This window comes from Chionomys nivalis, chromosome 5 (genome assembly GCF_950005125.1).
Source record: "Chionomys nivalis chromosome 5, mChiNiv1.1, whole genome shotgun sequence".
NCBI classification, from domain to species: Eukaryota; Metazoa; Chordata; class Mammalia; order Rodentia; family Cricetidae; genus Chionomys; species Chionomys nivalis.
The window spans coordinates 90,970,775-90,984,744 of NC_080090.1; the positions used below are offsets into that span (position 1 = coordinate 90,970,775).

A 13,970-nucleotide genomic window follows, 5' to 3' on the forward strand; every position below is an offset into this window, starting at 1 on the left:
AAATTAATATAGTTTCTGTGTGGTTATTTCGGTTCTGGGTGGCTGGGAGGAACAAGTGGCTCCCCTCTCACTCCAACAACTCATATGGCATTTTTCATACTCTGAACGTCAAATATTTTTAAGGTAACAAACCATGTTCCATGGGTCCATTTTCTCAGACACAATATATCTCCCCTCCAGGGTGTTCATGTTTGTAACAGAAAAACCAAACAAGCAATTACTATTTTGTTTACGAGACATGGTCTCACTGTGTTAACGTAGGTCAGCCTGAAATTCACTATGCAGACTAGCTGGTCTCCTTTTGCCCCCATAATGCTGGGATCAAAATCTTGTACTAGGGGCTGGAGAGATGGCTCAGAGGTTAAGAGCATTGCCTGCTCTTCCAAAGGTCCTGTGTTCAATTCCCAGCAACCATATGGTGGCTCACAACCATAATGGCCTGCAGGTATACACGCAGACAGAATATTGTATACATAATAAATAAATAAATAAATATTTTTTGAAAAAATATTGTGCTAACACACCTGGCCTAATCAAGTAACTTCTTTCCCCCCATTTTTCTTTTCTTTTCTTTTCTTTTTTGGTTTTTCGAGACAGGGTTTCTCTGTAGCTTTGGAGCCTGTCCTGGAACTAGCTCTTGTAGACCAGGCTGGTCTCGAACTCAGAGATCCACCTGCCTCTGCCTCCCAAGTGCTGGGATTAAAGGCGTGCGCCACCACCGCCCGGCTCTTTCCCCCATTTTTCAAGATAGGGTTACACTGTGTAGCCCTGGCTGTCCTGGAACTCACTGTGTAGAACAGGCTGGTCTTGAACTGCACTTGCCACTCAAGTGCTGGGATTAAAGGTGTGTGCCATCACTGCCTGGCTCAAATTAAGTCCATTTTAATAACCACAGACTACAATTAATCAGCTGGGTCCTTATGTTCAGCAAACTTCAACAGGCAGTAGTAGGAATGAGGCAGCTAGCTGCTTGTGGACACGTCAAGATCTTCAGGACTGTAAAGAAGGAGCAAGATGCAGGGAAGTACATACAATATGATCAAATTTATTTAAAAATAAACATTACATATTTGCTTATATGCATAAATTTTTTCTGAAAATTACATTAGAAATTATTAATAGAGGTTGCCTCTGAGGAATGGTAGTGGGGTATGACACCATGACAGAGACACCATTATCTTATATTTTGGAGGTTTTTCAACCATGTGTACTTTTTTAAGAGATAAAGTTGAGAAGGAACCCTCTTAATGAAACATGAATCATGTACATTTTAAGATTTGTATATGATTTTCTTCAAGACAAACTGACTTGAGGTACTTAATGTTTTTCCAGGATTTATACTCACTTGACAAGTATTTTTTTAAAAAAATCATATACTGACTCGCTGATGTGGAGACAGGATCTTATTCAGCCTATGCTGGACTTGACTGAAGATAATCTTGAACTTTTGATACTCCTGCCTCTGCCTCGGATAAGTACTCGGACTACAAACATGGGATGCCACACCCTGCTTGCTGCATTTTTAGAAGACTGGATTTTAAATGAATCAGTTGCTAGCAATTTTTAAATACTCACATTTTTGCTGTTTTTGAGACAAGATTTTATCTTGTAGCCCTGGCTGGCCTAAACTTGCTATGTAGACCAGGCTGGCCCCTGAATTAGACTGCCTCTGACTCCTAAGTGCTGGGATTTTCAGTGTGAGCCACCAACCACACCTGGCAAAACTCTCTTTAAATAATGTAAATAATATGATCAATACAGAAGACTGGAAAAATTCAAGACTACAAGAAAACTAGGACATATAGTCATCCATTATCAATGTTTCTCTTTCTTTACATACATGTTAACACAATGTCCTCTACACAGAAAACTTACAAGCTGGACTCAGCCTATGCTAGGTCTCCTACCTTCTTTTCACTAACACACAGCAGACATTCAGTAAACACGGCAAGTGCTGCATTAGTATGTACCACTTCTCAGCAGAAATTACATCCACGGAGAGCATTTAGTTGTTTCCAGTTCCTAAGTTAAATTAGTAATAGCTGAACTTTTGCAATGATGATCATTACTACTTAGAAAAGGTTATTGTTAAAGTATAAAACATTAAAGTTTCTGGGCATGTTTTCAGAAAGGTCTGCTGCCCCCAGCAGCTCAGCAGCTATTCTACTTCCTGCCAACACTCCCATCTTACAAACCTATTATCCCACAGGGGAGAAAGCTCTTCCTCCAATCACAAATCCAAGTCAGTCTTCCTTGACATGCAGTTGTTCTAAGAACAGAGGAACTGTCACACATACCCACCCCATGATTCAAACATTACAACTTTTAGTGGAAGTTCAATTAGAAAACGTCTTCCAAACTCTTAGTATGAATAACCTCAGTGAAGGAAGGTGTGTGTTAGTGCTCTACCCTAGTCTACACTAGGTCCTAGAAATGTGAAACTTTATAATGAATGTGAGTGTGCAAATTAAGCTGCAGACTGGCCATTCTCGACTGCTTGAGAAAAGATTACAAAACAAATAAATAAATGCCTCAGTGACCTAGGGCACTTGGGATTTGGTCTCTGTAACATTTAGAATCCCTAAATTTTTACATTTTAAAGAAAAGGTAGCCAGTCATTTTGCTGACATCTTCAGGGCAGCACTGGGAGGAAAAAAGTCAGACAAAAGTGACCTTGATACAGCCCTGTACAACAGAAAGATGCTTACAGCAAAAATAAGATTATTCTCATTTTTAGAAAACTTTTTTTATTCAAGGTTTAAGTAAGACCAAAACTACAAGATTTTGTTTGTCGTTGATGAGTGCAAAGAGAAACGCTAAACACTGGTTATCACCTGGTCAGCTAGCAGAGTGCTCTAGGGTCACATTACCCAGTGACATACCAATTACTTTGTGTGGCTTAAAAATCTTGAAGCAAAAAGTATTCTAAATAAAACATTGGGCTAGAGGGCTGTAAAGTTTGAGCAGGAACTGGTAGGTGGCTGGGAGAATAGCTGGTTACCCTATATAAGGACCTAGCATCCAGCTATGTCATGTTTTGACATTTTCAGGTTAAACAACTTTAACTCATAACCTCTAAGCAGAAATAAAGGCTGTATACATGGTCTGAAAACAAGCAGATTCACTTCTCCAGCAAAGGTCTGAGTGGAGCCCCAAGGGAAACAGTGAAGACTGCACACACTGTGCCGCTATACTACATCTGCTGCGTAGAATTTCCATTCCAAGTGTTGTTTTCGTCTTCGCCGTCATCTTGAGTCCTCAGTCTATATATTTTTCCTTCCTTTTTAAAGTCCTCCCCTCGTTTTTCCAGCACTCTTTTTCGGACTGGTTCCCTGATATGAAAAAGAAGGAAAAGAGGGAAGGGGACATAAAACATAAACAATACAAAGTGTTTCTTCACATTTCTGATGATGGCAACTATATTTTATTTTTGACTCAACAATGAAGTCTACGGGCAGTATTTGTATGTCCCTCCTGCAATAATCAATTTTATTAGCCTTTAGTAATTTAATCTCCTCAGTTCTATAAATCAAACCAGTCAAATCATATTGTCCATTTTCATGATGACTTACTGAACCTCAGAACATGAATTTAGTTAACTAAATTTAAAAACCGCATACAAGCTGACACATATACTAAGATCTACCTTAGAGATCACCCTAGAAGCTACACAAAGCTGAAGCTGTACCTTAACATATAGAAATGGCCAGTCATTTGCAATCCTTTCAAAACCTTTCCCAGTAACTTACAGCCAAGAACACATGGGACTTCCTTATTCCAAACAGGAAGGAGTCTTAAGTTTAAAGAATTTTTTTGTTTTTTTTTGAGACAGGGTTTCTCTTTGTAGGCTGTCCTGGTCTGTAGACCATGCTGGCCTTGAATTCAGAGAGATCTGACTGACTGTGCCTCTCAAGCATTGGGATTAAGGTGTATGCCGCCACCACTGCCACCCAGCAAGTTTAAAGAATTTTATTAGCAACAGAAAGTGTAAAAACAACGGAACATAAAGGCTTACCCTTTCTCATACACACACACTCTACCCTCTGCCTCAAGTCCACTCACTTGAGAAAGTTTTAACAGTTCACATGGAATCCTATTCCATACTATAGTATACAGAACTAAATATTTCCACCTACTCTTCAGGAAGATTAAGGATATTACTGATCTTGTTGCCTGACACTCAAGATAAATGCTCTATCAGCTAATCATCAGCTAATCACAGGATTCATATAAATCACCAACCACAGAATCAGTGCAAGATTAGACTAAGTGCCCAGACAGCAGAGCAATGGCTTCCAGGGCTGATAGATTTGCTACAATGTCTATTATAGGTCCAAGAGAAGTGGGAGTGTATGTAGTGGGTAGCAGCTGTAACCCTAGTACTTGGAAAATGGAGGCAGGAGGATCATGAGTTCAAGGTTATAGACAAGTAGTTAAGAGGTCAGCCTGAGCTATATGAAACCCTGCATCTCAAAACACCTCACCCCCTGCAAGACAAATGCTAACAGAGTGTGTTTAACAAGAATAAGCATTGTCAGATGGTGGTATACCCTCACCGTCTGGATAATACTTTCTATTAACCTATTTAGAATATGCCATCAGAATATGGGCTAAAGCTATCAGTGCGGTCTGTATAACGAAATCTTTGATCTGTGATGAAAATAATGCCTCTTGGTTAAAGAATCAAGTCTGAAGGCATCTTTTTTTTTTCAGTTCTTGTTTTTCATCTTCTGTTTGGCTCAGGGTTTCAATGTGTAACCTAGAAAGGACTCAAATTCATGATCCACACCCTCACCCGCCCACTCACCAGGCTCTCAAGTGCCAGAGATTACTGTGCACCCTGATAAGTCTGGCTTAGAAGCACCATATTCAAGGGTGTACTTGTTTTTTTCAGTGTGATTTTCTTCTGAGTGACTCAAATAAAGAAAATCAGGCAGTAGATCAAAGAAAACTCAGATTAAAATTCTCTATTTTCAGATTCCTGAAGAGAAACTATGCAAGCTCAATGAGGTACTGGAACAGACTTAGTTGAATTAGCAGGAAAGGAAGGACTTACCCTGAGGAGCGAAAGGGGGCTAGGGTGGGAGGAAGGTTGGGGAGTAGGAGGAGAAACTGGGATTGATATGTAAGAGAAAAATAATAAAAATTATAGTTCAAAACAAAGAAAGAAATTATGCAAGACTATAAGCAACCAGTGCCATTGTATTAAGCAAAATATGGCTAACAAGAAAGCCAGGTGAGGTGGCACAAACCTTTAATCCTAGCACTTGGGAAATAGAGAGGAGAAGGAACAGATCAATCTGATCTACATAACAAGTTCCAGACCAGTCAGGGCAACAGAGACCTCATCTTAAAATCAAATGAATGACAACAGAAAAACATGGCTAGCAAAAAAGAAATTACATACATGGGAGGAAAACCTGTATTAGTAATTATGAAATAAAGAGAGTTCAGTGAATGGGGGAAAAAGAGGCAACATTGCTTTTCTAGCACCAGAAAGTAAGAGATCTATTGGACATGACCCGGGTATTTAACCACCAGAGAAAAGAAGAACATATACCTTTTCTCTGACTTGCTGGATGACACAGGGTTTGAAGGCTCTGTGGATGTGGGTCTTGCTGAAGTCTGTGCAGGAGGAGGATTACTAAATAAAAAGTTGCTAATTAGTCTCCATATGGCCAGGAATGGATAAAGCACCGTCCCCAGTAATGTCCAAATGTCTCTACTGGAAGAGTGGACAATAGATGTGGCTGGCCGTCCTGCCTAGAAAGTAAATAAATAAGTAAGTAAACAAACAAACAAACAAGCAAGCAAGCGAAGACTGTGTCAGTACAATTGAATCCTACATGGGACTTAGATGCTTCTTTTATCTAAAAATGAGACTCTACAGACTGTCTCAATCCCAGAAAGTGAAAATGATCATCTTTACTGATTTCTATGTCCCATGAACTTAGGTGGACTCCTAGAGTTACCTGTCTTTGTTTCTTTCTATTTTTTGAGATGGGCCTCACTTTGTAGTCCTGGCTGTCTTAGAATTCACTCTGTAGACCAGACTGGCCTTAAACTCACAAAGATCTGCCTGGCTCTGACTCTGCCACAAAAATACTGGGATGAAAGGCATGTATCACCACACCTGTTTTTACTTTTTAGAAAGCAATTAAATAATTTTATGTGTATGGGTATGCTTGAATTTATGTATGTGCATCACATGTGTGCATGAGCCCACAGAAGTAAGAAAAGGGCATGGGATCTCCTGGAACTGGGTATATAGACAGTTGTGAGCAGCCATATGAACACTAGGAACCCAAGTTGGGTCTTTAGCAAAAGCAGCAAGTGCTCTTAACAGCTGAGCCAGCTCTCCAGGCCCTATTTATGTTTTGAGACAAGGTGTCACAATATAACCCACACTAGCCAGGAACTTAGTATGTGAACCAGGCTGGTCTTCAACTCGAGAGATCCATCTGTTTCTGTCTCCCACATGCTATAATTAAGGGGATGTGCCACCACACTTGGATGAATCAATTAAAAAAAAAAAGAATAGTCTTCTTTTATGTGTATTAATGTTTTGCCTGTATACTATATACTATCTATGTCTACTACATGTGTGCCTGGTGCCCAGTGAATCAGAAAAAGACATCTGGGCTGGGCAGTGGTGGCGCTCGTCTTTAATCCCAGCACTCAGGAGGCAGAGTCAGGCAGATTTCTGTTAGTTGGAGGCCAGCCTGGTAGATTGGGTTGCAGGACAGGATCCAAAGTTACAGAGCTGCTCCGTGTCTGCAGAAACTTAACCTGTGTCCTCTAGGAGAGCAGCACCTTCTCTCTTTTGTGTTTTAAAAATTTATATGCACTGGTGTTTTGCCTGCATGAAGGTGTTGGGTACCCTGAAACTGGAGTTACTAGGAATTGAACCTGGGTCCTCTGGAAGAGCAGTCTGTGCTCTTAACTACTGCGCCATCTCTCAAGTCCCCACAGTACCTTCTCTTAATTGCCAAGGCATTTCTCTAGCTCCGAACCAACTATTTTTAAGAAAATTAAACTTTGGCAATAAAATTAATAACTTTGATAATAAAAGTCTCACCAATTAAAAGAGAAAGGCTTTTTAAAAAAAAACCAAACCAAAGAAAAATAAGTAACTAAAAGATTAAGATTTAAAATCCAGCAAATACCATGGAATTCTGATTGCAGGGCTGTTTCAAGTGTGCTGGCAGCTCTGGTTTAGAGTAGGGAAACTACACTGACCAGGACGTAAAAACCCAGGACACTTCAGGTAGGACCCTGGTAACATCTTAGCTTTCTGACCCCCTTTTCTCCTTGAGAGATGAAAGTACTAAACTTACTGGGTATAGTGGCACACTTCTTCAGTCCTGACACTAAGAGGAAGAGGCAGGAAGACCTCTTTGAGTTCAAGGCCAGCCTAGTCTATACAATGACCTCAATAACACAATAAGACCCTTTCCAAAAAAAAACAAAACAAACAAACAAACAAACAAAAACCAAAAGCATGCTATACTTAATAATTAAATCTAATTTTTTGTTAGACATATATTTTTACTGTGCTAGACTGTCTAGTCATAGGCTAAGAGTTCACAGAAGAAACAACTCAATATTTGTTCTCTTCTGTAAATTTTTTTGCATACAAAACAGTTGAAAATTCAAAGCCTCACATGTATATAAAATGAGAAAAGATTATTTTTAAAAAATAAATTTACAGCCTGGTCTACAGAGCTAGTTCCAGGACAGGCTCCAAAACCACAGAGAAACCCTGTCTCGAAAAACCAAAAAATAAATAAATAAATAAATAAATTTAATAATAATAAAAGAAAACTCAAAGCCTCACAAAACATTAGATTGCAAATTTATAAAACATACAATAAAGGTACTATAAATTGATCCAATTTTGTATTTTAATTGCCCACAGCCTTTTTTTTTCTCTTCCACCAATTCTAAGCAATGACCAAGAATAGAACAGACAGAAAATCCAAAGAGCAGAACCCAGAACTGTGTGCATACTGGCAGCAGCACCACGGAGGCACTGGGGGCGAGCTCCAGGTCCAGCAGCTTCCTCTTATAGTCTTCTCTGGTGAACTCCCTCCTGGGAAACATGGTCGCTAGCGAAAAATTACCATAAGTGTTGCCAACAGTCTGGAACAGAGAAGTGGATGTAAACCTTTAAAAAGTAAGGTACTAACAATCTGCATAATTTTTGATTCTAAAATGACTGTTAGAAAAGTTAATTTAAAAAGTTCAATTAGACACAAATTCAAAAACCTCTTAAGAAAAAATGTTTTAAAAAGTAGTTGGCAGATACTAAATCCAAATGGTTTTAAAAAGCTTTTAACATCTACAGTATGACCATTATCTTGCTGTTGGCAATTACAATAAAGCAGTCCCACACTAGCTCAGAATGAAGTATAATAAAGGGTTCTTTATTTAGGGGTAGACTTACAGATCTACAGTCCTTTGCATGAGCAGGAAACAAAAACTGAATTGAGCAGCCAAGAGGGCAGGCATCTGTTTTTATAGTACCCAAGGCCATGCCCAAAGTAGGCCAGCATCTTGCTTTATTCCGACTGCTGCAGGTAAATGGAGGCTGTGTGGGGAAAAAGCTTTCTTCTGTGGACCAGCTAGATGGCTCACGGTTTAAAAGTGCTTGCTGCCATGCCTGACCACTTGAGTTAGGTCCCAGGGAGAGAACTGACTTTTCAAGTTGTCCTATGACCCCCACATATGTGCTGTGGTGTGCATATGCCTCCCCCACTTCCCACATAAATTAAATGCTGTAAAAACTCTTTTAAAAAGATACCTGTCCCACTAAAGCTCCTCTGTGCCAGGACTGAATTTTATCTTTGTTAAAGAACAAGGAAAGATCTATGGATTTTTTTGTTTTTGTTTGTTTGTTTTCAGATAGGGCTTCTCTGTAGATTTTGGAACCTATCCTAGAACTCACTCTGTAGACCATAAGGATTAAAGGTGTATACCACCACCGCCTGGACCCATACTTTGCTTTATTTATTTATTTATTTATTAGCAGGGTTTTTCTACATAGCCTTGGCTATGTAGACTAGACTGGACTTTCAATCACAGAAATCTGCCTGCCTCTGCCTCCCAAGCGCTGGGATCAAAGAAATAGACCAGACCGGGCTTGCAATCACAGATATCTGCCTGCCTCTGCCTCTCAAGTGCTGGGATCAAAGAGGCCTGCCACCACGCCCAGCTAAAAAGTTTTTCTTTTTTTGGGCTGGAGAGATGGCTCAGAAGTTAAGAGCACTGGCTGCTCTTCCAGAGGTCCTGAGTTCAATTCCCAGCAACCACATGTTGCTCACAACCATCTATAGTGAGATCTGGTGCCCTATTCAGTTGTGTAGGCATACGTGCAGGCAGAACACTGTATATATAATAAATGAATGAATAAATCTTAAAAAAAGAAAAAGTTTTTTTAAGCTGGGCTTGATAGTAGGGGCAGGAGGATCTGAGTTCAAAGCCAGCTTCATATATGTAAAAAGTTCCAGGCCAGCCTCTTCTGATGATAACAGTGAGACCCCATTGCCGTATAAGTTCCTGAAACTGAGATTATATGTATGGTGAGTCATTTATATCTCAGCATGAAAAGGAAGTTTTCTTAAAATGTATTAATTTTTATTTTATGTGCACTGACCATCTGTCATAAAAGTCTGATAACTTGAGTTTGACTCTTGGAACCCACAATGAAAGCTGACTAAAACAAACATGCATGCCCACATTTATACACACACCTACACTCAAACAGACACACACAACAGTTATAAATAAAAATATGAAAAATGGTATCTATAGAATTCTGAAATGGTTTGTATTAAGGGAAATAATGGTCATTGTCATTTTTTTAAAAAATGTATGTATTTGGAGACATGATCTCAATCTGTATGCAAAACCATTTCAAATATTTTATAAGAAAAACTGGTAACAGTCCAAATATGTTGGTGAGTCATTAGCCCAAGTTTTCCAAACGCTATTGAAGACCCCAGCTGCTGACAGACTTGACTGCACAGCTGCTAATTTGTTATTTGTTTTGCAATACTATGTGGGAAGTAGGGGAGGCACATGCACACCATAGCACATGTGTGGGGACAACTTGAAAAGTCAGTTCTCTCCCTGGGACCTAACTCAAGTGGTCAGGCATGGCAGCAAGCACTTTTAATCCATGAGCTGTCCAGCTGGTCCACAGAAGAAAGCTTTTTCCCCACACAGCCTCCATTTACCTGCAGCAGTCGGAATAAAGCAAGACAGGGGTCATGTGTTAGATGTTAAAAGTTTTCTTAAACCATTTGGATACTAAAAGAAGACAGAGGAGTGCTGTAGGGTCCTCAGGACATCAGAGCAAAGAACGACCACCTGAGTTGGATTCTGCCGTGCTGAGGCATCATGTCCTCTTGTGACTCAACATGGTGGAAAGACTATTTGAGTAGTCTGGTGAAAAGGTCTGAGCCCAATATCCCAACATTTTTTTAGTCATTAAAATTATGTTTTAATAATAGAGCTAAATTTTCTTTATGATTATACGAATATATTGTAAAATACCCATCCATGGGGTTCCTGTATTTCTTCTCATTAATTAAAATTCTCAATTATCTTACATCCCGATAGCAGCTTCATATCCCCTCTCCCACCTCCTGTTTCCCTCTACCAATTCACGCAATCCACATCTGTTCAGAAGGGGGCAGGACTCCCACGGGTGCCAACAAAAGCATGGCCTATCAGTAAGATATTCCTTGAGAAAATCAAACTTAAACAATACCTATCCACAAACACAGCCCTAAAGAAGGAACTAGAAAAGAAGCTCCAACCCAGGAAGTTAGCTGCATCCGTGAAAACACAGCCAACTTCCTAAATTTTTTTTTTTTGTTTGTTTGTTTGTTTGTTTTTCGAGACAGGGTTTCTCTGTGGCTTTGGAGCCTGTCCTGGAACTAGCTCTGTAGACCAAGCTGGTCTCGAACTCACAGAAATCCGCCTGCCTCTGCCTCCCGAGTGCTGGGATTAAAGGCGTGCGCCACCATCGCCCGGCCAACTTCCTAATTTTAACCTTGACGTTATGAGAACCAAACTGTACATACAAAGCTTAGATCCTGAAGGATGATTTGTAACCAGGATCCATTTTTTTAAAAATATTTATTTATTATTTATACAATAGTCTGTGTGTATGCCGAAGGCCAGAAGAGGGCACCAGACCTTATTGCAGATGGTTGTGAGCCACCATGTGGTTGCTGGGAATTGAACTCAGGACTTTTGGAAGAGCAGGCAATGCTCTTAACCACTGAGCCATCTCTCCAGCCCCGATCCATTTACTCAGGACTAAGGGAATAAAAGTACTAGAAACTGCTCCTACCTAACTTGTAATGTCATCAAATTTCATGTGCCAGTTAGATTTTGAATAAGCCCACACTTTTAAAGTAAATTCCTGATCTTTCGATTGGTAAACAGAAAAACGGCTAAACACTAATCACCCATGAGAAATCAAAGAGAACCCACTTCCTTTCAGCGACTAGACCACTGGTTTTTCACTGCTCTTGCTAAAGGAACGTTCCCAAGTCTGCCGCACACTGTCATCACGTATAATACTCCAGCCACCTCAGTCTATTTCCTGCCAGTCTTCTGCTTTGGAACCTCTCCTGCAAGATTTTAATAACTTACAATCTGTCTTTATGAACTCACCTGTGCAGCGAACTGCCTTGCTTCTTCTAATGGAGCATCAGAAGGAAACTGACTTGTGAAGGAAGAGCCGTCAGGCAGCCGGAACTGAATTCTTGCAATGGTGCTAAGAAAAAAGAAAACCGTCAAGCTGCATTCAGTGTCATTCACCACCAGACAAATAACGCTGAGAAAGGCCAGGACACTTGCTCCCTAGCTTAGTGATATGACCTTGCTCCTATGGTGGAAGGAGAGAACCCTAAGCTGTCATCTGACCTCCATGCATGCACCATGGCATGCTGCTCCCACACCCATAAATAGTTCGTTCTTTCCTTGCTTCCTTCCTTCGTTTCTTTTTGATCTTTCTGTCTCCTTAAATGCAGTTGAAAGTAGAAATGATGTTTTGAGGCAGGCAAGATGGCTCAGCAGGTAAAGTACTTGCCATGCAAGCCTGTCAACCCCTGCAATCCTATCACAGGAGGATCCCAGGTTAGAGGCAAGCCCAGGCTATGTGCCCAGTGAAACCTGGTCTCAAAAACAAAAACAAGGGCCTAGTGAGATGACTTAAGTTTAGTCCCTGAGACCCTTCCATCATGGAGGAAGGAGAGAACTAATTCCTGAAAGTTACTGTTCACATTCACATGGACTCCACGGAACACACACAACACCCATCCCAGGGCCAAAATAAATGTTAAAAAAAATTTAAACAATAAAAAAAAATAAACAAAACCATGTAGCTATCACAGGAACAGTAGAATATTTTATGACTTCCCAAAATAACCCTGAGCATATTAGTAATCACTTTATTTCCTTTCCCAGGCCCTAGCAACCATTAACTGGTTCACGTAGTCAGAACCTTTCATCTAAAAAAAAAACAAAAAAAAAACATTTTTTTCATACAGCATTATGTATGTATGTATTTCATACAGTATTATGTAATCAAAAATTCATCAAATGCTCTGTAAGTTCTTGATTTATTGGTGAATCTCCTCCTAAACTGATAAATTTTATCACACTGTAGCTTTTTTGAATACCATTAATGTTTATGGACAGGCTTTCTGTGGACATATTATGAATCCTTGTATTGGCTAGTTTTATGTCAACTTGATACTAGCTAGAGTCATCAGAGGAAAAAGCATCAATTGGGCAAATGTCTGCATAAGATCCAGCTGCAAAGCATTTTGTCAATAAGTGACCAACTGGGGAGGACCCAATCCCTGGGAAGGGTGGACCTGAATTCTATGAGTAAGCAGGCTCCTGTGTCCAGGTTCCTGTCCTGTTTGAGTTCCTGTCCCAACTTCCTCTGGTAACGGATTGTGATGTGGAAGTGTAAAACAAACCCTTTACTCCCCAACTTCCTTGATCATGGTGTTTCATCACAGTAATAGTAACCCTAACCTTGACAACCCACTCTGATATATATCTAAGAGTGAGTGCTGGGCCACCTGGTAACTCCATGTTTAATATCCTGAGGAATTACCAAATGGTTTTCTAAAATGGCTTCACCATTTTATCGCCCATTCATAATGTAGAGAGGCTCCAAATTCTCTTCCTTCTCACCAACACTTGTTACTGACTTTATTGGATTTTGTTCAGTCTCATTGTGTAGACCCTGCCTAGCACTTGTTGTTCTGACCTTGAATTCAGAGACCAGTTTGCCTCTGCTTCTGAGTGCTAGGATTAAAGGCAGGGGCCATCATGCGCAAACTTTTACTGTCTTTTAAAACAGAATTATCCTAGGTGGTATAATATTCAATCTTTTGTACTGTTTCTTTTTTTTTTTTTTTAAAGATTTATTTATTTATTGTATACACAGTGTTCAGCCTCCATGTGTGCCTGCATGCCAGAAGAGGGCACCAGATCTCATTACAGATGGTTGTGAGCCACCACGTGGTTGCTGGGAATTGAACTCAGGACCTCCGGAAGAGCAGTCAGCGCTCTTAACCTCTGAGCCATCTCTCCAGCCCTGTACTGTTTCTTTTTGTGAGATAGTTTTACTATGTAGCCCAGGCTGGTCTGGAACTTCATATATAACCCAAGCATCCCTCAAACTTGCTGTGTTCTTGACTGAAATTACCAAGGGTTAGAATTGGTTAATGGCCAAAACACTGTTTGGCCAATAGCTTAGGTGTATTGCTAGCTAGCTCCTAAATCTTAAATTAACCCATTCCTATTAATCTGTGTATCACCACGAGGCTGTGGCCTATGGGTAAGGTTCCTGTGTCTTTCTCATTCGGCATCTCCACGGCACCTGCACAACTCTGCCTTCTTTCTCCCTGTACTCAGTTTAGTTTTCCTGCCTAGCT

At 40.2% G+C, this 13,970-nt stretch overlaps 1 protein-coding gene across 1 annotated transcript in view; it reads right to left on the reverse strand.

Annotated features, from left to right (window-relative positions):
- Positions 1-1,031: 1,031 nt before the first annotated feature.
- Positions 1,032-13,970, reverse strand: part of Ubxn4 (UBX domain protein 4) — a 35,988-nt gene continuing 23,049 nt past the window's right edge. The window contains exons 10-13 of the mRNA XM_057770217.1: positions 11,689-11,791; positions 8,011-8,142; positions 5,561-5,763; positions 1,032-3,332 (exon numbers count right to left, since the gene is read on the reverse strand). Coding sequence (XP_057626200.1) covers positions 3,194-3,332; positions 5,561-5,763; positions 8,011-8,142; positions 11,689-11,791 — 577 coding nt within the window. The 3' untranslated portion in view covers positions 1,032-3,193. The remainder of the gene's footprint in view (positions 3,333-5,560; positions 5,764-8,010; positions 8,143-11,688; positions 11,792-13,970) is intronic.